At 36.3% G+C, this 25,937-nt stretch overlaps 2 protein-coding genes across 2 annotated transcripts; one reads left to right on the forward strand and one right to left on the reverse strand.

Moving 5' to 3' along the window:
- The first annotated feature begins 487 nt into the window (after positions 1-487).
- Positions 488-21,001, forward strand: LOC136207578 (uncharacterized). Its single transcript, XM_065998752.1, has 17 exons — positions 488-722; positions 2,318-2,436; positions 3,801-3,846; positions 4,748-4,820; positions 4,899-4,956; positions 5,407-5,502; positions 6,386-6,503; positions 6,573-6,839; positions 8,530-8,631; positions 9,459-9,816; positions 9,905-10,018; positions 11,260-11,885; positions 12,028-12,224; positions 13,278-13,500; positions 14,837-14,956; positions 16,596-17,363; positions 17,699-21,001. Exons 1-17 carry the CDS (start codon positions 627-629, stop codon positions 20,741-20,743), a joined length of 6,426 nt encoding a protein of 2,141 aa, XP_065854824.1. The 5' UTR covers positions 488-626; the 3' UTR covers positions 20,744-21,001.
- A 919-nt stretch (positions 21,002-21,920) lies between these two features.
- On the reverse strand, positions 21,921-25,227 carry LOC136207594 (amino acid transporter AVT6A-like). The gene is made up of 6 exons (XM_065998753.1): positions 24,650-25,227; positions 24,053-24,538; positions 23,755-23,907; positions 23,421-23,624; positions 22,510-22,975; positions 21,921-22,403 (listed from the first exon to the last, which is right to left on the reverse strand). The coding sequence occupies exons 2-6, from the start codon at positions 24,474-24,476 to the stop codon at positions 22,265-22,267; spliced, it is 1,386 nt and encodes a 461-aa protein (XP_065854825.1). The 5' UTR covers positions 24,477-24,538; positions 24,650-25,227; the 3' UTR covers positions 21,921-22,264.
- Positions 25,228-25,937: the final 710 nt, after the last annotated feature.

Here is a 25,937-nt window from a genome sequence, read left to right on the forward strand (position 1 = left end):
ATAGGTCGGGTGGTACGCCGCATCCGTTCCCATCATGGGTCGGGTTGTATGATGCATCCGTTTAGGCCAAATTTTGAAATATACAAAATTGTAAAATTTTATTGACGAAAAATACTAAATCACTAAATTTTTTGTGACGAAAAATTAAAAATTCTTCTATTTTTATGTATTATTTTCATGAGTTCTTTGATAAAAAAATATAAATTTTAATGTTTCCGACTCGTAATCATCCATTTTCGAGGTTCCAATTGTCACATATCAATTATTTTCATAATTTTAATTATTGTTGTTTGTGTTTATGATTTTGGACAGAAAATGTAAGGAAAGTAGAGAGGATTTGAGCAAATTCTATTTTCTTCTTTCAAAAAGTGAGGAGGGCAAATATGTCCAAAATGGACGGTCCACCGGAATTTGGGTGCGGTATATAGCAGCTCACCAAACGACAATGCGTTTTGACTGCAATCTAATTTAGGGAATCCAGCGGAGAGAGAAGAAACAGAGGATCCTCTGTTGATTTTGCTGGATTATTTGCCTTTTATGGGAAAATCACAGAATTGAGTTCTTCTTCTTCTTCTTCTGGTGTTTAATGGGTTTAGTCTGTGGTTAGTAAGTAAATCATAATAAAGATGAAGGCAGGAAGCGCCGCGAAGCTGATCGTCGATGCGCTGCTACAACGGTTTCTTCCACTTGCCAGGCGTCGTATCGAAACAGCTCAAGCTCAGGTTGATACCTTCAAAAACAAAAACAAAAACAAAAACAAAAACAAAAACAAAAACAAAAACAAAATTCTCGGGCAATTTTATTCTAAATACTTTCCAAATTTAGGCATAGTTTAATTTTTTTTATTGATTCTTCATTTACTTGTTCATTTTGTATACATTATATAATTTCTTCTAAGCACGGTGTTAATGAAGAACAATAAAGACAATGATTTTGTTACTTCTGGAAGAAAATAAATTGTGGGTAAATTAATATGGGGAGACTTTTTTATCTGAATAATGGATTCTCCAGTTTAATTCGTTATGTAGTATTAGTTCTGCTTGCTTTAGTGTGGATGAACTCTACTGGGTTGTTTAAAGTTTTATTGGCGTATAATGCAATCCAGATTCAATTTTTTGCTCAGTTAATAAAACTTGTAGGGTTCTCATTTAATGGCTTCTGACTATGATATCGTTTCTAAGGATGTTGATGAACTGTAGTTTGATGCTAAATAGTTGCTTGGTGGATAGAGTATTGCATACTTATCATCAAAAGAAAAGTTCAAGTTTGTGTGTAGAGGTTCAAGAATACTTTTCTCTCTAACACACCTTGCATACAAAAGCCCATTTGGTGAAAATTTAACTATCCATATGGGTGCAACTGTACCTTTTGGTGTAAGAAGTTCCAATGCAATGTCAAATAACTAAACCTACTAGGTGAAGGCGTTACATTTCGGCTAATCTAATGAGCCAATATAGGCTATTATGGAAGTTTCTTCAATTGGTAATTCATTAATTACTTGAGATTTAAAAGAATCTTAGCCTGTTATGAGAAATCTGTTGGATACGTGGTTTTATAGCCGTTTCTTTGTACTTATTTTGGTATGTATTCAGATATATACTACATTCTACTATCATGCAGATTCTTGCCAGGCATTAGATTTATTCAATGATATTGTATCTATTTGTGTCTCGCTTTCTCTCTCTTTTTATCAGATAAAGGACTCTCCTCTTTGCTATAAATTCAAGAACATTGGATTTCCTTTCCGCATACTTGTGTCTTGCTTTCTCTCTTTTTTTTATCAGATAAAGGGCTCTCCTCTTTGCTCTAAATTAAAAAACATGGAATTTGTTCTCCGTAGTATCTTAGACGGTGTGGAAATGGCAACCACTGCCCTTATAGTCATATATGCTGGGCAACATAGGATTGCTTTCCAAGCAGAGGTTTTTCTCTTGCAGTTCTCTTCTCCATAAGGATATAAGAACGATATAACAACGGCTCTCTACAGAGGAGGACTAATAAGATCTTTTGCCCAAATATATCAATAGTTGGCTATAGGAGTTCAATCTAACTGTTGTTTTTGTTGCATAATTTTTTCATGGTCTTCGAATTACTGATAATATGGCATATTCAAAGAGCATTGAATTTCAGTATAAATTTCACGATGATTTGTTGATTCTATTTTTTTCTTCGAATGACATGGTTTCATTAGGGAAAATAATAACTTGATACACTTTTATGCTTTTATTATTTGTTGTTTTTGGTTCTAATAGTTCCCAATTTGTTTTGTCATCGACTGGGTTCCTTTTCCGTATTGGTGCTACATGGCGATATGCAGGATGGACAGTACCTTCGACCGTCAGATCCTGCGTATGAGCAAGTTCTGGATTCCTTAGCTATGATTGCACGTCATACTCCTGTACCACTTTTAGAAGCTCTTCTAAAGTGGAGAGAGAGGTATGTGACTATTGAGCCCCCTTCTTGTACTTTCTTGTTACAATTATATTGTATTTTTTAGCCACCAGGAATTTATATTATCAAGAATTTTATTTCTCTTTAATATATATATATATATACCCAAAAAACCCCTAACAATTTATATTCACTTCACTTGGTTTTGATACATTTAGATGGCAAAAGATAATGTCATTAAGGGAGGGAAAAACATATAGTCACTTGTTTAGGGCTATTTTGTTTTGGGCTGAGGAGGATTCGGTTTATTGCCACTATCAGTTTGGATTTTTTAGTCTATTGGTGCAAGTCCTTTGAATAAGAATCATTTTCAACTTGAGTAGTTTTCTTGTTATCCTAAAATAGTCTAGAGGTTCATGTGGCTCAAAAAACCAATATGAGTTCAAACTTACTTTCAAGTCAGTTTGAATGTGATTTGAATTACTATTCTACTTCAGTATTTTTTTTTAGAAATACATGCAATTGATTGGACAATGAATAATTGAAATCTTACATTGCATTGGACTATTCATTTTGCATACATTTTGTATATTAGTTATTTCTGTCATTGGTTTGGGGCACATGCAAATTAATTAACAACCATTAGCTTCTTTTTTTTATTGCTCATAGTGAAAGCTATATTTAAAGAAAATAATTGCTTCATTTGTAAAACAAGACCATCTGTGAAGAACTCAATATTCAACTGCCATGAGGGAGGGTTATGCTTGCCAATTTTGTTTTCTGCATGGACAAGAGCCAAAATACCTTGTTTTCATATGTGAGATGAATGGCTCTGTCAGAGATGATATATAAAACATATTCTTGCGACTTACCTATCGGCTTAAGTCTATGGGTTAAATGGTTCATTGACATTGTATTAAAGCCTCTCTAGAGGTCGAGGGTTCAAATCCGGACAACGCCATTTATTGTTGAAATTTCAGTACATGGTAGAGTGGGTATGTGTTGTACATGCTTCAAGCCCAATGAACATTTGTGTGTCAGAGATAATATATAAAACATGTTCTTGGGCCTTACCTATCAACTTAAGCTTATGGGTCAAAGGTTCCTCGATAGACTCATTTGGCACTCTTCCATTAAGGTGAAAATGGCACTGCACTTTGAATTTGCAATATGGGAACTACAGTTTCAGGATGCTACTGCACATCAAGCCCTCAACTAAGAATTGCACTTTGAGGCCCCCAACCTATTTGGACCAAATGTTTTCTTCACTTTCTTATATTAGACTGTGCATCAGAGTAACAGAGTTGTGGACAAATTTTAAATTCTTCATCCAATATCACACATAAACGTTCTTTAATGATCTATTATTCTATGCTAAGAGTTTTATCTTTACTAAATCTTTGTTTCAGTGAATCTCCGAAAGGCGCAAATGATGCTTCTACATTCCAAAGAAAGGTTGGTAAAGAATTCAAATTTTTTCGTATATATTTTTATTCATTAATAACTTATATATTTTTATTCATTAATAACTTTATTCTAGTATTTGAGAGTCTGTAAAATTGAGTTCTTTCAGATAAATATTCCTTGACTTACACTTATGATGGGATTAAACTTCTTATTGAGGCATTTAGATGGATTACCTAGTTAACATTTTTAAGAGTTTCCAACGATTGTATGTGCTCCTCTACATCTCCTCCTTAGATCAACATATGCATGATGTAAAATACTTAATATCCAACCCAACTGGATTATCAAGTAACAAACCTCCTTAAAGTACTTGTCGGCACAGTGAAATACCCCCACCTCTTGCAAAAATATAGCCTACATTTTTCAGGGTGACTTGGATAAATGAATTCCGGCACACAATATTTAATGTGTTCCCTTTTTCAACCAGATACACTTAACTCATGCAAAAGTAGCATTCTTATGTGTAATTTCCTTCTTTATACTTCTAGAGTCTACAAGACAAACAGTCAAACTTTGTAGGATGAACCTGCATGCCAAATTAAAGGTTTTGCCAGATATGCCATGGAATGGAACAGTGACTATCTATGGATTACTAATGCTGCACTAGATTTGTAGGCAAAGTACAGGTGTATTGTTATTCTCGAAGTCGTTCTTTTTCTTTAAGGATAATCTGTATGATGGAAGGAATAATTTAAATTGCCATAACCATGTTCTGTATACTAGGATCACTTTATTGGATAAAGATAATTATGTTTTGTTTAAAGAGTCTAGTTATCACTTTATGTTTTACTTTGATGAGGAGAATGCAATATGCAGTAATTTTTTTTTATTCAGAGAAGTATGATTTTTTTGTTGTAGATTTTGATTCTTAATTTTCTGATGGGATCAGCTTGCAGTGGAGTGTATATTTTGTTCAGCATGTATTCGCTTTGTGGAGTGCTGTCCGCAGGAAGGGCTTAATGGTTTGTCTTGATAATTTCCTGTTTCATTGTTTCTTTTTTTCATGGTATTGTTTAAGAAAGTTCGCTGTTTTACTGCAGAGAAGCTTTGGTCCGGGCTTGAAAATTTTGTATTTGATTGGCTAATCAATGCTGACAGGTGAGAATACCATAGATGAGTTACGAAATTTTTAAATTCTGTTGTACTCAATGATTTATGACGATTGCATCACAAGTTTTACATATATGAAAATGATTGCATCACAAGTTTTACATATATGAAAATCAATTCAATTGATCTTTTAATGCCTTCCTTAATATGGAAGTTTCATTCTGAGGCTCTTTTATGGTGTGTTTGTAAATGGGAGGATATATAAGCAACGGAATCTTCAAGTTGTTTTGTGCATACTGGTGCTAGTGATTTACTTGGATCAAGTTTTCCCTAATCTAGAAGGAAGCATATAGTTGGCACTCAGGAAGTAGTCGTTATGTCTATTAAGTCATAACAACTTGATGACAAACTTCCAAAAATCAATCATAAAGATCAATGAAAATTAGCATCTCGTTTGTGCTTATGTAATAATATAAACTCAGAAAGCTCTTGTTACAGGGTTGTTAGCCAGATTGAATATCCTTCATTGGTTGATTTAAGAGGGCTCCTTCTGGATTTAGTTTCACAGCTGTTAGGTGCCTTATCTCGAATCAGGTAAGCATCCATCACATTACAATGTTTGACACTGTTAGCAGTTATCCTCAGTTCAAAACTGCTAATAATAAGATAGGTTTTTTATTTTTTTATTCTAATTTTTTCCATGGTTACTTGTAGCTTTCTTATACATATTATTTTGCACATCTATTTTTGGGTTTACTTTCATCAATAAATCATGTATTACGATTTTGTCTCAAGTCTAGTTTAGCTTTCCTGTGAGCCCATTGCATCATTGGTCAAGAATATATTGCAATTCGTTTCATCTATGCATTAAACCCATTCAGTTGATTTCTTTGTTTGCTACCTGCTGGGAAGAATAATCATGAATATCATACTTCCATTATAAGATTCTACTGGCATAAGATCAAAATTCATTGCTTTTTTCTTATATCCTCAATGCTGCAGCTTCTATTTTTATTTATTTCTTTATGGTGCATCTTAGTTTAGTATCCGTGTAATTATATGTCTAGAAATTGGTGTCTTTGTCTTCTTCTTCTCCTTTTTTTTTTGGTGAGAAGTGTTAAATGAAAACAATGGAATAAAATGAACATATGCATTGTAGTTTCACAATCTTAAGTTGTGTAACTATTGATGAAGTCTTCAATGAAAATCTCTTTGAATAAAATGAATGTTATTTCTAGCATTTGAGATTGAGGGAGAATTAAGGGTTAAGGGTAAAGAGATAGAGAGAAAAGGAGAGTAGGATAATTTTCCATGTTAATTCTCGGTCTTTTGCACTAGCACGTGATGTTTGAATATGGAAATTGTAAATGATCTTCAGTTAATGGAGTAGTTCGAGCCGCAGGTATTTTTTTCCCCTTCTGTACTACAAGATTGGCTAATAGTTACGGTGTTTTTTTCTTTCCGTTTTCTTCTATAGGTTTAGTTCTGTAACTGAGCGCTACTTTATGGAATTAACCACTCGTCGGACTGACGCTAATGCTGCCCGAAGTGAAACACTGAGTATAATCAATGGGATGCGCTACTTGAAACTTGGGGTATGTGTATAATTATTATTTTTCGGAACAGCACGGAAAGAAGGATTTAACCATCAATTTGAATGGCAGGTTAAAACTGAGGGGGGACTAAATGCATCGGCTTCCTTTGTGGCCAAAGCAAACCCTCTTAACCGCGTTCCAAATAAACGCAAAAGTGAGCTGTACCATGCATTATGTAATATGCTTTCAAATATCCTTGCTCCACTGGCAGATGGTGGGAAAAGCCAGTGGCCCCCTTCAGGTGTTGATAATGCACTTACGCTGTGGTATGAAGCCGTGGGGCGAATAAGAGTGCAACTTATACATTGGATGGACAAACAAAGTAAACATATAGCTGTGAGTGGACTTTAGTATAAATTGCTTTTTCTGGACTTCCAGTTCTTTGTTGTTTAATTATTTAATAAATAATATAGTTTATGAAATGGTTTCTTATTTCTCAGTTTTTTTAGGTGATTAGTCTGTGCAATTTCTGAGAATAAGGTTACTTGGTGAATCTCTTTGATGCAATGAGTTTTTCTTAGACCATTTTAAAAGCTCTATGTGTTCTGCATAGATCAATTTGCAGATAGTACCATAACTCTTGATATGTTCTGAGATATCATCTTGAAACTTGAAAACTCACAAAGTTGTGCAATAATGATTTACAAATTGAGTTTGGAGTAGTTCTTTAGGCCTTGAAATTATGTGTCATGGCTTCCCAATTCACTCTGTTGATTCACATCTCTAGATCACAATATGCTACTCCCTCCGGTTTTTAATATATTCCGTTTAAAGTTTTTCACTAAGACCAATAAAATATTAATTAGACTAATAAAATGACTAATTTACATTTAATACTTATCTCCTAAAACTCTAATTTCTATGCAAAATTTCTCTTTCTTATTAATTATAAATTTATAATGGCTTAATTAGAATTGTCTGCATAATTACTAAACCTCTCTATAAGGGTACATTTGACAAAAGATTATCAAAAGTGCATTGGTAATACAAAACAACACATAAAAAAGACCAATTGAAAATCCTAGAACGACATCTATTTGAGACTGGAGGGAGTATGAAATTTATAAACAATTGCATATTTCACATCTACAGATCACAATATGTTATGAAATTTATAAACAACTGCATATTGCCATTTATTGAACTGGTTTTTTGGATGCTGAAATAACCACTTGGTTATTGTGTTATCTACAATTTGCAAGAGTTTTTGAGACTTGGAAGGCATCAACCTGATTGAATTTGCAGGGAAAGAACCTTAATCTCAGACTCCAGGGATGTAGGCAAGAGCTGAGGTGGGGTTGGATAAAGGCATAGTGTGGCCTCCCTTAAACTATATGTAGTTCCTCCCCTGGTTATGGGGTTCTCTGCTGTCCTATCCTGTAAAATGTTTATTTTGGAGCACGTGTTTGAGATTTTCCCTCAAACTTTGATCTCAGAGGAAGGGAGGGAAGAGGGGATTGGGGATTGGATGGGGTTGTGGGATGACCTTCCTCAATGCAATTTGTAGTCCTTCCCCTGCTTATTTGGTTCTTTGCTGCCATTTTCTGTAAAATCTTCTTTTGGAGCATACGTTTGAAATTTTTGCTTCAGTCAAATCTTCATTTTGATCTACTAGATTTCAGAATCAGCTATTATTGGCTCTAAAGATAATGGATTAGAAGATTTTGAGATATTTTTCAATGATACATTTAACAGCTTGTAGATTAAGTTAGACAATATGCATGTGATAGATAAGGATAGGACAGAACTTGGATAAGGATTTATACTAACTACTTATGTAAGCTTTTACGAGCAACTTTTATGGAGGAGTATGGATTCCTTTAGTTATATCAGCGACAGTGACATCTCTATTGCATATTATTTTATTATTCAAAACTTTTTTCTGATTAATTTACATGTCTTTTTAATTGGATTCCTGTTGAACTTGTATTGCAATAATTTTCTCCCCATCCCCCCCTTTTCCCCCACACCACAATCCCCTAGTGCTTGTGCATGCTTATGTTCTAATATTAAGTCAATGCTGTAGGTTGGCTACCCTTTGGTGACTCTTCTCCTTTGTCTTGGAGACCCCCAGATCTTTCACAGCAATTTGGGTCCTCATATGGAGCAACTTTACAAGCTTTTAAGAGTAAGTTAAAGTTCAACTGAACAGGTTTATATGGTGCAAATGAACAGTAAACACAATATACTAGGATTGACAGATTTAGGTTGCAAGTAATTTTCTTTGGCTTTGCATTCACACCTTAGAAGAGAATTGAATTGCATAACTCCAGAAAAATAATTGCAAAGGTTTCTTTGACTGATTGACAGATTAACCTTCCAGAACATTTTATACAGGATGAAAAATCCTTGGACCTTAGGGTAGCAATTCCTTATCTGGTTTCTGTTTTCCTCTTTTTAGAAATCAAAGTTAGAGAAACCAGTTAAAATTTGGTTTCTGCTGTTTTTGCACCTTTTCTTTCTATTTCAAGCATTAAGTAACGACATAAGTTTTTTGTTTGTAATAGCTATTCAAACTACGGCCTTTAAGATTTTTGACTTAAAAAACTGTCCCAACCCTCTAATGATTTGAATTAAAAGCTTTTTATGCATTACTAAACCAACAAGGATTCATAAAAACCACAAAAGTAAAATCAGGGATTCCAAAAGAAATTATGTCAATAACTAAAATTTTTGAGCTACTCCTATTTCTAAAATAAGCTAGACAACGAAGGAATTTAGTGAAGTTCCCTGTTAGACTTCTTTTCAACGATCATGTTGCAAACAAATTGCTCGCGCAACTGATGTTGGCACAACTTTTGTGAATATCATATTTTTGTTTGATCAATCACTCAATGTAAGATAGGGTTCATGATTTTTTTGGTGTTTTTATCTTCTCAGTTGGATGAATGTGGTAATGAATTTATGAGGTTTTACTTCATAAATTGTATGATAGGATGTATGTTGATTGTGTAGGACAAGAACCATCGTTTCATGGCCCTGGATTGCCTTCATCGAGTTTTGAGATTTTACTTGAGTGTTCATGCTGCTAGTCAGGCCCCAAATCGGATATGGGACTACTTGGACAGCGTGACTTCTCAACTCTTAACAGTTTTGAGGAAAGGACTGCTCACTCAGGATGTCCAACATGACAAACTAGTTGAGTTTTGTGTTACTATTGCTGAACATAACCTTGATTTCACAATGAACCATATGATATTGGAGTTGCTGAAACAAGATAGTCCAAGTGAAGCAAAGGTTATTGGTCTGCGTGCTTTGCTTGCCATTGTCATGTCACCTTCAAGCAAACATGTTGGCTTGGAAATATTTAAAGGTAAGTGATTGCTGGTCATTTTACATGAATATAATACAGTACCTTGTCATACTATCTAAGCATCATTTAACTCCTGTTACATGAGCAGGGCATGATATTGGCCACTACATACCAAAAGTTAAGGCTGCCATTGAGTCAATTTTGAGATCTTGTCATAGGATGTATTGTCAGGCTCTTTTGACTTCTTCAAAGACCACTATAGGTAATTTTTATTCTTTGATTCCAACTAAAATCTGTATCAGCAAGCAATGACCATTTTTCTACTATTTGTTGTGCGAAATCCTAAATGAACGTAAATTTACTTTAGCATCATATCACTTGTCTCTCGGCCAATCTGATTGCTGACTTTATTTCTACTCTAATTTTGTTTTGTTTTGAGTTGTTCATTCCGCTTCTTTGATGAGTTTATATATTGTTCTTGATGTCACCGATTTTCTGCTAGTACAGTGGTGATTTAGTATAGTCCCTTAGAATTCATTGAATCATTTTAGTTCTAAAGAATTCCAGAAGAATGTATATGAATCTGTGCTTGGTTTGGCGTAGTTGTCAATAGGCAAGCTTTTGCTCAACATGATGCTGGTTTGGCATTTTGAATTATGAGTTCTTTTCTTGGTCTTATGAGTGGTCAGAAAACTGCAAAGTTGGAAATCTGTAAGATAGAGAAGTGATGGATTAGCGGATGCCGAAGTGTATGTGTTGTCCGTTAATAAGAACATGGATGTTGATAGGCTGGAGGACTGATACTGACTATAATTAGGACAAAGGCCTTAAAAGAGAAATGCACCAAAACTTCTACCTGTTTGGCTCAATATGTTTGAAAAGAGCTCATTTGGCTGACTATCAGTTTGGAACTTAAAAAATAAACTTGCTCAGTGAGCTTTAATATACTGAGTTAATTATTACACAATTAATTATGTTTTTTTAATGCCTATACCTATTTTCTTTGCCAATGGGTAGTTTACTGTCTGTTTTCAGTTTTCACACTGTCACCACTGTACTTTTATCAATTCAGCAAAAGGATACTTGTTGCCCCTGTACCTGTTCAAATTTTGATATTGAGCCTCTGAAATTCAATATGCTAAGATTCAGTCCATGTACTTTTTATTTTGATCAGAATTTAGCCCCTTCATCAGCCGTGTGATACATGCTCCATGAAGTGGCGTGTGTATTAGCTAATAGATTTTACCATTTACGGAGTGAGTCCACACATTTGACAGAAGCATTCATGAGGAGCTAGAATTAACTTAAATCAAAGTACATGAGCTGAATTTCACAGAATTGAAATACAAGGGCTCAGTATCAAAGTTTAGGCAATTACATGGGCCAAAACGATTACTTGAAGGATCGATTCTGTTCATGATTTTCTTTTTCTTGGCCGTATTGCTTGCATGTTATTCCACTCTGGCTGCAATGGCTCACATTGAATAAACTGATTCTCTCCAGATGCTGTAACCAAGGAAAAGTCTCAAGGATATCTCTTTCGATCGGTCTTAAAGTGTATACCCTACCTGATAGAAGAAGTTGGCCGAAGTGATAAGATTACAGAAATAATCCCACAACATGGCATAAGTATCGATCCTGGTGTCCGAGAAGAAGCAGTGCAAGTATTGAATCGAATTGTTAGATACCTTCCTCATCGTCGTTTTGCTGTTATGAGAGGGATGGCCAACTTCGTACTTCGGCTTCCTGATGAATTCCCTCTCCTCATTCAAACTTCGTTAGGTCGCTTGTTGGAACTAATGCGCTTTTGGAGAGCCTGTCTACTTGATGATAAATTAGAATCTAGTACTGATGATTCAAAGCGTGGGGTACAGCGAACTGCTGGATTCAAGAAGTCTTCTTTTCATCCAACAGATGTTATTGATTTTCGAGCATCTGAGATTGATGCAGTTGGTCTAATCTTCCTTAGCTCTGTGGATAGTCAGATTAGGCATACTGCCTTGGAGTTGTTGCGCTGTGTACGTGCCTTGAGGAATGACATACATGACCTTACTTTTCGTGGGCAAGCAGACCATTTGAGACTTGAGCCAGAACCAATATTTGTAATTGATGTCTTAGAGGAACATGGGGTGAGTTATACCACTAATCAATCTCACCATGCTTATATATTACGTAAAGATCAATTCTAGTAATAGTATACTTTTCTCTTTAAGATGAACTGTTGCAAATGTTAATATTCTCTCCTCTCAAGTTTGTGCTCTCATTTCATAGGATGACATTGTTCAGTGTTGCTATTGGGATTATGGCCGTCTATTTGATTTTAGGAGAGAATCTGATGCAGTTCCTCCTGACGTTACGCTTCAATCCATAATATTTGAGAGTCCTGATAAGAACAAGTGGGCTCGGTGTCTTAGTGAACTTGTCAAATATGCAGCTGAGCTTTGCCCAAACTCTGTCCAGGAAGCCAAGTAAGTAACGCTTGATTTACATGCATTCATATTGCATTTTTATTTGGTCTACTGTGAAATCTTTCTGTGCTGTAGTTGCCTGTATCCTATGCTGATGAATTGCTTTCATTGACAAATACTAACAACCAGATTGTGTACTTTGTGGTATTCTCTTTGTGGAAATATAGAGGCTTGAATATTTTGGAGAGGATTAAGATACCATGAACTTTTTTCTTCTTCTGCAATTCATGGTTAACTAGTTTGATACCCACATCTTATTGCGGTTGAGATTATTGACATCCCAGTATCAAGCAACCAACTTCAAGATTGTTCTACAAAGGAAACAATTATTATTATCATCATTTAAATGAAAAAAGGAATAAGAGAAGCAAAATTGTTATTCAAATATTCATTAAATAAATTGAAGTGCTAAGTTAATATTTTTATTTAACTTGGTCCTGTCTTTTTCCATATATAATGAATTTATATTATAGTATACTTCTCAATATTCTTAATTCTAGAATCAGGGATATTTTAGCACATGAATTTGGACCCTGCCCATATTAGTCATTAATTAATTATATTTTAAGATCAGTAACAAATAGGATTTTGTTACAAGAGAATAAATTGCACAACTAATTCAGCCTATAAAAAACCTAAGCCTTCAATTTGGACACAACATCTTGCATGCTGCATTGCTGCTGTAAACAGAATAGCTTAGCCGTTTGTGCTTCATTGGATTTGCTACTTCTGGCTACTAACTGCATGATAGCGTGTGAGCCCCTGTAGCAAACCTTGTTTCATTTTAAAATGTGTGTGTACCTATAAGCAGTGGTTTTGCCAACTCTATTAGATGTTTCGACCTAAGAACAAGTTCTCTAAAGGCTTAGCGGTAAGCAATTAGCTTCAGTCAGAACCTGAATTAAGTAGAGGATAACTGATTAATATTTACTCGAGAATGGCGTGTAATTGTGTAACCTGCTTATGCCCTTGTTCAATAAAACTTTGTTGGTTTTATCAATTTCTGTAATATAGAACACAGTATAAACATTATTACTCCAATATAATTGGCAGGGTAGAGGTTGTTCAACGTCTTGCACATATCACGCCAGTTGAATTAGGAGGAAAGGCTCACCAATCACAGGATGCAGACAACAAACTGGATCAGTGGCTCATGTATGCAATGTTTGCATGTTCATGCCCACCAGATAGCAGAGAAGCTGGTGGCTTAGCATCAACCAAAGATCTTTACCGTTATATTTTCCCCTCACTAAAATCTGGATCTGAAGCAAACATAGTAAGTTATGTTAGAGGAATGAATCACACATTTTACTTCATAGGAGTTTTAGTAATGATGAAGTACATTTGGAATCTATTAATAGGGCATATTTCCCTTCACTTGAGGCTTGGTACAAGATTATTTGGGCATTTGATTAGACATTGCAACCTTGCCTTCTAATGGTTATTGTTTTGTCCTATTTCTTTAAAGAGAGGGTATGTCATCTAATACAGTTTATCTCAACTGCTTTGATGATAAAATAGCTGCTGGTCAAGTTCGGATGGAATCTTTATATGGAGAATTATTTTCTCCTTCTCAATGCATGTTTGTGAGATGTGGTTATTATTGTGCAGACAATGAGTATGTTTCTACTTGTTAGATCAATTAGTGAACATTTATGCCATGTTTGGCTGTTCATAAAAGGAGGAGACAAGAGTGACAGGCAGAAGGGACTGGATGTGTACCTGTCCTTCCCTTGTTTGGATGTTTCATTAACTGAGAAGGGAAGAGAACAAAATGCCTTAAGCTTGGTAGAGGAGGAATGCTAAGGAAAGAAAATGTTGTGAATATATCTTGCAAGTTTCACCTTCACCATTTTAACATAGAAATAAAAGATTCAGGTTTACACCGGTGTCTTGCACCTTTAGTACATCCCAATTCCCGGAAATAACAAGTTGGAGCAATTAGAGAAAATTTGAGCTCTCTCAATCAAGATCATGGTTCGCTTTCTCTTCCTGTTCCATTTGTGTTCCCCTGAATTCCACCTTTAACTCATACTATTAAAAATTGAAAGAACATGAAGATAGTCTTAAATAACTATGCCAAACAAGATCGAAGGATCAATCAAAACTCCCATGCTGTATCTTAAGGTTTGGTTCTTTAAATAGCTTTTTCGAATTATCTATCATAAGCTTGATCTTGAAAGTATTAGTGGTCAATGGTCATGCAGAATATTGAGTTTGTTCGTTCTTAACATGTACAAGTACCACAAATACTTTACTTTGGAATGCTGTATTTCATTCTACTTCAGTGTGACCTGGAATTTTCTCCTCTTGCCACATTGGCCAGTTAATTTTTATATGAAATTTCTTCTGTATGCAGCAGTATTGAGGTCTTTTTTGTGTTAGCAATTAGCATCGATGGGCTTCTTAGAGTTTAGATATTTGTTAACTTAACCCTGCTGACTTTGATATTCTTATCTTATTTCTTCAAACTGTTATATGCTAATTTTTGTATGTGAATGCGCTCCTCTTTACTTTTATAAACTAATGAGATTATTGACTATTTTATTCTTGCATTTCCATGCTTTTAAATATGTTTTGAATGCTTACATTGGTTGTTTTGACTTCTTCAGCAAGCAGCCACCATGGCTCTTGGTCATTCACACCTGGAAGCATGTGAAATCATGTTCAGTGACCTTTCGTCTTTCATTGATGATGTTTCTTCAGAAACTGAGGGAAAACCTAAGTGGAAGGTACAAATCTTTCATCAAGCGCCTAAATGTAGCTTTTATGAGAATACGAGTCATATACCAAGATTGTGTTACTGGATTTTGCGTTAGGACTGCTAATTGGGAAATATATTGTAGTTTGCTATTCATGAAGATCTCTAATATGCTACAAATAGCCATCAGCTGTCTTGAATCTGCTTCAAAGCAGTGTGAACTGAACTCCCTTGACCATATAGAAAGACTCAGAGATCTGAGGCTTATATGACCTTTTTAGGAAAATTACACATAAAAATAGTGATCTTGAGAGCATAGGTTTCTTAAGTAGGCTCATATCGTAGTTGAGATGCTCCACAGATTTGACCAGATGTTGGCTTGCTTGAGCTTACCAGTTAAGGGTAATCAGCCAAGTTCACGATTTTCATAAACTTTTCTGTTTCTTTACATAATGCTCAAGTCAGTTAGATTCATGACATCACTTGTATATAAGATTATTAAATGTTCCATCTTGAGTTTGGATTTTTTTTAAGAAAAAAGTTAAAAACTTGTTTGCTAAGACGAAGTTAGCATGGAAACCTTTTTTTTCTTTAAATTTCTGCGTGTGTGTGTGTCAGTTTTGGATATACCCTGGTGTATAACCCCAAAGATCATACTTGTGATTATACAAATTATTAGCAAATATCGTGGAGTATATTGAAACTTATAAGTGCATTTTGAATGTCTAAATTGATTCTGACTTGTATTGACTACCTAAATTGTTGAAAAGAAAAAGAATCTTGACTTGATTTAGGCTTGTTTGCATTTGTGAACCATATATGAATGTTGTGGAGTGCCTAGAGAGACCCGGGTTTTCTGGTTTATGAAGCTTGAGCTAGAATTTATACTGCAGCATGAGCTACAGTCAAATCTGTGCTTGGTATCATTTGCAGTTCCTGTTCAAGATAACTTGCACAAGACAAAGACTAAAAAAAGGGCGGCCCGGTCGCACTACGCGTCCCCGCTGAGCGAGGGTCCAGGGACCCACAAGGGTGTACTGGGGAAAGCCTTCCCCTGCCAATTTATTTGGCAAGAGGCCGCTCCTAAGACTCGAACCCGTGACCTTTTGGTCACACGACAACAACGTTTACCGTTGCGCCAAGGCTCGCCCTCGCACAAGACAAAGACTACAAACAAAAATAGTTGGGATAGAATTGGCCAGGTTTCAACCTATGGTTGTGAGCTTAATTATGCATGGTGACTCTTCAGTTTCTATACTTCAAACGGATAAATGTAGTTGTCTTGTGACTCCTCAGTTTCTATACTTAAACAGATAAATTATCTATTTAATTGGTCATCTCAATATCCTGACCAGTATTGTTTCAGTTTTCTGTTTTCTGGTTGATTTCCATTTTGTCAACATGCACCATACCAATATCACATTCAATAATTGGTTTTGTGTTACAGTGATTTTTCTCTTATCTTTTCAAAGCTCATTTGAGCCTAGTTAGTCAAAGCCCCATTAAATTGTCTTTTTACTTGTCACTTAACCTGTAGCTATTGCATATTGCCAAAATAGAAAAAGGAGATATACACTATCCTATTTTTACCACTTCATATTGCTTTACGTTCAAACTTTAGATTTTGATCCAGATGGCTAATAGAATATGTCAAATTCGTATTATTGCAGTCTCAAAGATCTCGCCGTGAAGAACTCCGTATTCACATTGCAAATATATATCGCACTGTGGCTGAGAAAATCTGGCCCGGCACGCTGAGCCGCAAACCTGTTTTCCGTCTCCATTATCTCAGATTCATTGATGATACAACAAGACAGATTTTAACAGCATCATCTGAGAACTTTCAAGAAATGCAACAACCACTCCGTTATGCACTTGCTTCTGTTCTAAGGTCTCTTGCACCTGAATTTGTTGACTCGAAATCAGAGAAGTTTGATCAAAGAACTAGAAAGCGTTTATTTGATCTTCTTTTGTCTTGGAGTGATGAAACTGGTAGTGGATGGGGTCAGGATGGCATTAGTGATTACCGCCGTGAAGTTGAACGCTATAAGGCTTCACAGCACAACCGTTCAAAAGACTCTGTAGACAAAATTTCATTTGATAAAGAATTGAATGAACAGATTGAGGCAATCCAGTGGGCCTCAATGAATGCCATGGCTTCACTTTTGTATGGGCCTTGCTTTGATGATAATGCAAGAAAAATGAGTGGCCGAGTAATATCTTGGATCAACAGTTTATTCAATGACCCTGCACCCAGGGCTCCATTTGGTTATTCTCCATCTACTCCATCTTATTCCAAGTACATAGGAGAAGGCGGGCGCCCAACTGCTGGCCGTGACAGACATCGAGGAGGCCAGCATCGTGTTTCCTTAGCAAAATTGGCTTTAAAAAATCTTCTTCTTACAAATTTAGACCTTTTTCCAGCTTGCATTGATCAGGTATTACTTTGCCCTTTGATTTGTTTTCGTGTGTCTTATTCCATAGTGGAATTATGAAGCTAATGGTGATACATTTTGCTCCATTTTCAACTACAAAAAAAATCAGAAAAATCTGTGCATCTCAATCAGGAGAGCTGATGTCTGAAATGATAAAAAAAAATGTTTGGAATGTTTAAATGTTGGTTTGATTTGCCTTCTTGTCTCAGTTATTCTGCTTATCTACCTACTCATGCTTAACTGTCCCATCTGTGCTTGAAATATCTTTATCAACAGTACAAATATATGTGATTTCAAGTCCATTACACGCAGCTGATTAACTAAACTATTTTTTGCAGTGCTATTATTCTGATGCTGCTATCGCTGATGGTTACTTCAGTGTACTAGCTGAGGTCTACATGCGCCAAGAGATACCCAAATGTGAAGTACAGAGGCTTTTGAGCCTGATCCTCTACAAAGTTGTGGACCCAAATAGACAAATCCGTGATGATGCCCTTCAGATGCTTGAAACACTTTCAGTCCGCGAGTGGGCTGAGGATGGGATTGAGAGCTCTGGAAGCTATGGAGCTGCTGTTGTTGGCAACCTTCCTGATTCATATCAACAGTTCCAGTACAAACTATCTTGTAAACTTGCCAAAGATCACCCAGAATTAAGCCAGCTTCTTTGCGAGGAGATCATGCAGAGGCAACTTGATGCTGTTGATATAATTGCTCAGCATCAGGTCCTAACTTGTATGGCTCCATGGATAGAGAACCTCAATTTTTGGAAACTAAAGGATTCAGGATGGAGTGAAAGATTACTGAAGAGCCTTTACTATGTAACATGGCGCCATGGGGACCAGTTCCCAGATGAAATTGAAAAACTATGGAGCACAATTGCTAGCAAGCCAAGGAACATCAGCCCAGTTTTAGACTTCTTGATCACAAAAGGGATTGAAGACTGTGATTCAAATGCATCTGCTGAAATAAGTGGTGCATTTGCCACATATTTCTCAGTTGCAAAGCGGGTAAGCTTATATTTAGCACGGATATGTCCACAGAGGACAATTGATCACCTGGTTTACCAATTGGCTCAAAGAATGTTGGAAGATAGCATTGAACCAGTTGTGTCAAGTGCAACTAAGGGTGATCCAAATGGAAATTTTGTGTTGGAATTCTCTCAGGGTCCTGCTGTGGCCCAAATTGCCTCTGTTGTGGATACTCAGCCGCACATGTCACCATTACTTGTCCGTGGTTCCCTTGATGGTCCTCTCAGAAACACAAGTGGAAGTCTTAGCTGGCGAACAGCTGGAGTGACTGGGCGTAGTGTCTCAGGCCCATTGAGTCCAATGCCTCCAGACCTTAATGTTGTCCCAGTAACCACAGGACGGTCAGGTCAGCTCCTTCCGTCATTGGTGAATATGTCAGGCCCTTTAATGGGAGTTAGAAGTTCAACAGGAAGTTTGCGGAGCCGCCATGTTTCTCGGGACAGTGGAGATTACCTCATTGACACTCCTAACTCTGGTGAAGATGGGTTACATCCTGGAGTGCTTATGCATGGTGTTAATGCCAAAGAACTTCAATCAGCCTTACAGGGACATCAACAACATTCCCTAACTCATGCAGATATAGCGTTAATTCTACTGGCAGAAATTGCATATGAGAATGATGAAGATTTCCGTGAACACCTCCCTCTACTTTTCCATGTAACATTTGTTTCGATGGATAGCTCCGAGGATATTGTGCTTGAACACTGCCAACGTCTGCTTGTAAATCTACTGTACTCACTTGCAGGACGACACTTGGAACTGTATGAGGTAGAGAACAGTGATGGAGAGAATAAGCAACAGGTTGTCAGTCTGATCAAGTATGTTCAGTCAAAACGAGGGAGCATGATGTGGGAAAATGAGGATCCTTCTGTTACAAGAACGGAGCTTCCTAGTGCAGCACTCTTGTCAGCTCTTGTCCAAAGTATGGTTGATGCTATCTTCTTTCAAGGAGATCTTCGTGAGACCTGGGGTAATGAGGCACTCAAATGGGCCATGGAATGCACATCAAGACACCTTGCATGCCGCTCACACCAAATCTATCGTGCATTGCGGCCTAGTGTCACAAGTGATACATGTGTATCACTCCTCAGATGCCTCCACAGATGCCTCGGTAATCCAGTGCCCCCAGTTTTGGGATTTATTATGGAGATTTTGTTGACATTACAAGTAATGGTAGAGAATATGGAACCAGAAAAGGTAATTCTTTATCCCCAACTTTTCTGGGGCTGTGTAGCCATGATGCACACAGATTTTGTTCATGTGTACTGTCAAGTGTTGGAACTCTTCTTCCGTGTGATTGACCGTTTATCATTCCGGGATAGAACAACGGAAAATGTGCTTCTTTCAAGCATGCCTCGTGATGAGTTTGATACTGTGAATGACACTGGGGATTTTCAACGAAGTGAATCATTAGTATCAGCCAATGGGAATCTGCCAACATTTGAAGGAGTGCAACCTCTTGTGCTTAAAGGACTCATGTCCACTGTTAGTCATGGTGTCTCTATTGAGGTTCTCTCGCGGATCACAGTGCACTCATGTGACTCCATATTTGGGGATGCAGAAACAAGGCTCTTGATGCACATCGCAGGCTTACTTCCTTGGCTCTGCTTGCAGCTCAGTAAGGATACAACAGTGGCTCCTACATCACCTCTGCATCAGCAGTGGCAAAAGGCTTGCTCTGTCGTGAACAACATTGCACTTTGGTGTCGAGCAAAATCCTTGGATGAATTGGCTGCTGTTTTTGTGGCTTATGCCCGTGGAGAGATCAAAAGCGTAGAGAACCTCCTTGCTTGTGTTTCGCCGTTATTATGTAATGAATGGTTTCCTAAACACTCAGCTTTGGCATTTGGGCACTTGCTAAGGCTGTTGGAGAAAGGCCCAGTTGAATACCAGCGTGTGATACTCCTCATGCTTAAAGCTCTTCTCCAGCATACTCCAATGGATGCTTCCCAAAGCCCTCATATGTATGCAATTGTGTCCCAGCTGCTTGAGAGTACATTGTGCTGGGAAGCACTGTGTGTGTTGGAAGCTCTTCTGCAAAGCTGTAGTTCATTATCAGGTTCGCACCTGCACGAGTCAGGGTCCTATGAAAACGGTGCTGAAGATAAGATGCTTGCTCCTCAGACGTCATTTAAAGCTCGGAGTGGACCCTTACAATTTGCAGTAGGATCAGGGTTTGCGTTTACTTCCACACCAGCTTCACATTCTGGAATTGAGTCAGGAATTCCACCAAGAGAGGTGGCTTTGCAGAATACGCGTTTGATCCTGGGGCGAGTGTTGGACAACTGTGCACTAGGGAGGAGAAGAGATTATAGAAGGCTGGTTCCTTTTGTTGCCAATATCGGAAACCCATAATTATAAAATATGTATCCATTAGATGCTGCTTTGTGTGTAAATAGACATCATAAATTAGAGGCTCTAGTTAGTGATGTAACTTCTATGTTTTTTTTTTTTTTCCCGGCAGACTCGGTATTGAGAAGTCCTTAACTTTCTATAACCAGTTGTGTTAGTCCTTAATTGTTTTGTTGCTTCTTTGCAAGTTATAAACCTACTTGCTAGTTCTAGCATCATCATTCTCTGCTAGTCATATATTAGCATAACAGTTTTGAAGCTTCTTAAAATTACATTCCAAGAAAATGTGCCAAACATGAACAAACTTTTGAAATTGGTTTCCAAATTTGGTACATGCCTTTAAATTCCTTTTGTTTTTTCTCTTCTTATTTGTAAGGGTTTGATATTTTTTTTTCAACTTCTTTCAGAATTGCTTTATCTTTTAATCTGTTGGACACTTCAAATCAGACTGTATGTTCACTGATTGAAGTACTTGTTCTCGTCTTCTAATATCTCTTTGCTTCAACAGTTGCAGAGTCTGTCCAAGTGGTGGATCCTGAGATGGAGTTTTTGATTCTGATCCTGTTATTCTTGATAAATTGACAACTATTCAAGCTTATGTTTGATGTTTACACCATTGTTATTTTTTAAACATTTATATTATATATAATCATTTGGAATATATATATTTCATTACATGATTATGAACATTTGACTAGGTGCTGTCTTTGAGGTATCTGGACAGGGATTTAGAAACTTTGGTTCGCTAGCTGTATGTTGATAGAAACAACTAATTGCTTGAAAAAAAAAATATCATTACGTTGATGTTCATCCTAACAGGCTTAATTATAAGTATTCAGGAGTTTGCTAAGAACTTCCAGCAGATTGTGTTTGCTCACCCTTTCAGAGAATGATTTTAATGGGATCATGTTTCATGTCCACTTTTCAGATCTTGGAGAATCCATTAATACCAAATATGGTTCGTTTTAAGAAGCAAACACTAGCTTACCTAGACCTGTTGCATGGAAACTTTTCTATTGTAACGTTTTAGTGTTCTGTATCCGTTTTCGTTCCATTTCCTAGCTATTTTTTAGAAATAACATTTCCCAACAAATAAAATAACATTTTATGATATCCGTTTCAGTGCAACATATACCTAGACTATAATATAAACTGTAGTTTCAAGTTGAGAGTCCACATGTAATTGCTAACCGGAAAGTCTGATTTAATAGACTATACCATCAAATTGGAAAATCATACAACAAGAGGATACCTATAGCTCACAAATGTCAATTTTACATATATAATAGTTTCAACAGTTCCATTTCTTACTCACATCAAGAAGAAGAACAAGAAAGAAGAACACAAACTAGAACCAAATGCACATTGGTCCAAAAACTCTTCATCTTTTTTATCAACCCGGCTTTTATACATTTATCTGAGTGCGCGTCTTATTAACTCATAATCATTAGACCCCAGTGGAGAACTCAGATACTGAAATTGGACTCAATAAATTCTAGCAATCAGGTCTCTACACTAGATTGATCATTCACGAGGCGAGGAACTCTTTTTGATTAAAGCATAAGCGTCGCTGTAGATAGCAACTGCATTTGAGAATACGGCAAGGACAATCATGAAGATGGACAAGATCTTGTCCTTCTTGGTTGCTATATTGTGACGATCCCTGAAATGCCAAAGATGAATCAGCGCGACATACAGCATTAAGTTAATCGGGAAAAAAAAACAGAACATAGAACTTGATAATTCAAGTTATAAAGATACAAACGCACCTTAGAGCAATGGAAGCAGGAAAAATGAATCCAAGGCAAACTGCAGCAGTTGCTCCAGTGAATTGGAAAGCATCCCAGATACTTGGAATGAAATTGGCACCCAAGAAGATGACACTGATGAGCGCAATGGTGATTGATGCAAACCTCATGTTTTCCTGAGAAAGAGGCCGCGCTGAGGGAAATAGGAGACCATCCAAGTTGAGTCGTAAGGGGAAGAAGACGACCGGAAATACAAGCATGAGATGAGCAGCATAACTAACACGAACAGCATCATTAAGCAGGGAACCGAAAGGAATGCGGAGATCGGTATCGAAGTTGGCAAGCACATCATCCAGAGTTCCATCGCCAAACAAAAGGAATCCAAAAATGCTGGTCATTATGTAGACACTAGAGCATAAAGCAAGTGATGTTCGTACAACTGATTGTATCTGAGTAGAATCCTCCAGTTCATTATCTATACTGTGGACTGCAATTGAAGCACTAAATCAGTCAATGATTGTCAACTGAATGCTTACAATTGCAAACTCAACAATTAGGTAAAAAATAAATATGAGCACCCAATTCTAAAGTATCTTGCTAATCAATATTAATCTGAACACATTTGCATGAAATAGCACCAACTTCCAATAAAAAGACATCATAACGGAGAGGACTTTAAATTGCAGACATTGGTAGATAGATACCACTTATAAGCCAGAGGGAAAATATAAAAATGTATGACCTTTCCATTACTAGCTTAGTTGTTTTTCATAAATTAACGAAATTATTCAAGAAACAATTCAGGAATTCACAGAGAAGTGCAAGTAATTCTTAAACAATTGGTCCCATAAGAATATTCAAATCATCATCCCACTTATATCAATTGTCTACATAAGTAAGATACGAATTGAGGCATTTATAACATTACATACCATTGTAGTGGCATATGTATGCTGTGACAAGAACAGGGACTACAGTGAATAGTTTCCAGAATGAACTCATATCTGTAAGATTCGGTAACAATCTAGGCATCATTATACTTCCATCTATCAACTTGACAGCTGTTATTCCCATAGTGATTACAAGAAACACAACTGCTAGAGCAACGGATAAAGCAGAGGTGAAACTTAATGAATCTGCAAAAAAAAATAGCATGATCAATATCAGAATCACAAATTTTTAGCACATGAAACTTCAGAATATGGTAACAGAAACTAGAAAAAGTAAAGCATCAATCTTTTCCAATTAAGACATAATACTACTAACCGATCCTTTTGAAACAGGCAAGCGGAGAAAATACAGCTAGTGTTGTGACAATAAGGACACAGGTTCTTGCAGTCCACCAATGTTGTCCAAACCAAGCTTCAAGCACACCAGCATGGTGCACTCCACTTGAAGATGTTCCAGATAGAACATCACCTAAAGTAAGAAATTTTTGGAAACAAAGAACAATTTCAGTCCTTGCTCAAGCACTAAATACAATTATAAATGGTGTTAGAAAATCAAGGATAACCAACAAATTATGACACGATAATCAATCAAATGTAGAATTAAAGACATATACCAATGATGATCATGTACACAATAAGCACGCCGATGTTGTTAACTAAAACAGCAACTTGCATCAAAATCCTCCCATATTTTCCAAAGGCATCACCCATAAGTCCTCCATAGGAAGCAGATTTTCCTGCCCTGCTAAACCTTAGCAACATCTCAATAGAAGCCTCAGTCAAGAAGGCCATAAAGATGATCATGGCAATCCCTAACCCTAGGCCTAACTCTTTCAGGGTAGCAGGCAGGGCCATGATGCCAGCACCAACTATAGTAGTTGATAAGTTGAACACAGCCCCTGTAAAGGAAGCTCCATCAAACTCATCGAAACTGCCATCTTCCTCATGCTTTTTGGGTAATAAGGGAGCATTTTCATTGACCGATTTGCTCCTCCTTGACTTCCTCTCCTTCTTTGGAGCTTGATTTGCAATTGTCATCTTTTTACTATCTTGATAACTTCCCCAAATTCAGATTTGAATCTTTGCAAAGAATTGCTTCCCTACAAACAAAAAATAAAAATAAATGTTTAGTCAAAACCAATTTCACAATTCTCCAATTATTTGATTAAGCAAATGAAATTCAAGTAAGATATACAGGAAACAGAACTAACCTGCTGAAATCAGATGTTTCAAAATCTTTATTCTACAACGAACTTATCAGCAGCAACAGGGAAATAAACCCAATATTCAAACAACAAAAACTTGAAAAACCCAACTTCTTGATAGTTAGATCTCTTTGCAGATGGTACTAAATCAACTACGAATTGAACTTAAAACCCAGAAAGATAACAAAACTTCAAAATCAAGCTTCTATATCAATTGAATCTTTAAACTATAGACAATTGACGACAAACAATTCCAATTATACCTCAGATTTTTAAGCTATGAAGAAACAAGAAAATCAAACCCAGGTCCCCAATATCAATAATAAAACGAAATATGAACGCTATAGCAATCAATTCAAAAGATTACTGCTATACTGATTGAAGACCCAGGAAGGAAGGTAAAAACAAAGTTAAAGGCAGACGGAAAAAGTAGAAATAGAGAAAAACCCAAACCCAAGAACCAGAAATGAAGAGAAGATAATAATTGATTGTTGAAGGTGCAGCTTAGATATATAAAAGGAGAAAGAGAGAGAAAGCGCCACACGCAACGACAAAGAGAAGAGCTTTTTCGTATATACGCTGTATTGTATTGTATGGATGGTCGGCGTAGCCTACTGATAATATATAGCAATGAACAGAAGAAAATTATGGTTCGAAAATAGACAAAGTCCTCAACGGATAATGATAATTACCGAACACGGACTTTTCTACATTTTTTCTTTTCGTTTCTTTCTCGTTCAAATGTTAACAACCAATGATATTAAAGTATTAATATGGATAAGCCGTTCATAATTAACTTCACGCTATATTTGAATATTTTTTTAATTTTGATAGTTTAATTTTAACAAACGGTATAATTTGCGTACAATGCTGATGTTCTATTTATATAAATAAATATTGACTTAATATATCTTTAGTCCTTATATTTTTTAAAAAAAAATTAATTCTCTTTGTATGTTTTGAAATGTTATATTTACTTTTAATTTATTTAATTTGATTTATTAATTTTTTTAGGTAGTCTATTGTCCCTGAACTTGCTTACATAATTTAGTGACACTTTATCTTTTAAAGTATAGATACACCAACTTGTTGAAACTCTCCTTTGTTTAAGGGTGGACATGGTTCGGTTAACCGGTCCATTAAGCAAAAAACTTAACCAAATTGTTATTAACGGTTTTTTAACCATCCAAACCAAAACCGGTCCATATCAATCGGTTAACCATACAACCGGTTAATCATTAATTTCGATTAGGTTTTTCGGTTAACGGTTTTTAACCAATTCTCACCAGTTAAT

This window comes from Euphorbia lathyris, chromosome 1 (assembly GCF_963576675.1).
Source record: "Euphorbia lathyris chromosome 1, ddEupLath1.1, whole genome shotgun sequence".
Taxonomy (NCBI): domain Eukaryota; kingdom Viridiplantae; phylum Streptophyta; class Magnoliopsida; order Malpighiales; family Euphorbiaceae; genus Euphorbia; species Euphorbia lathyris.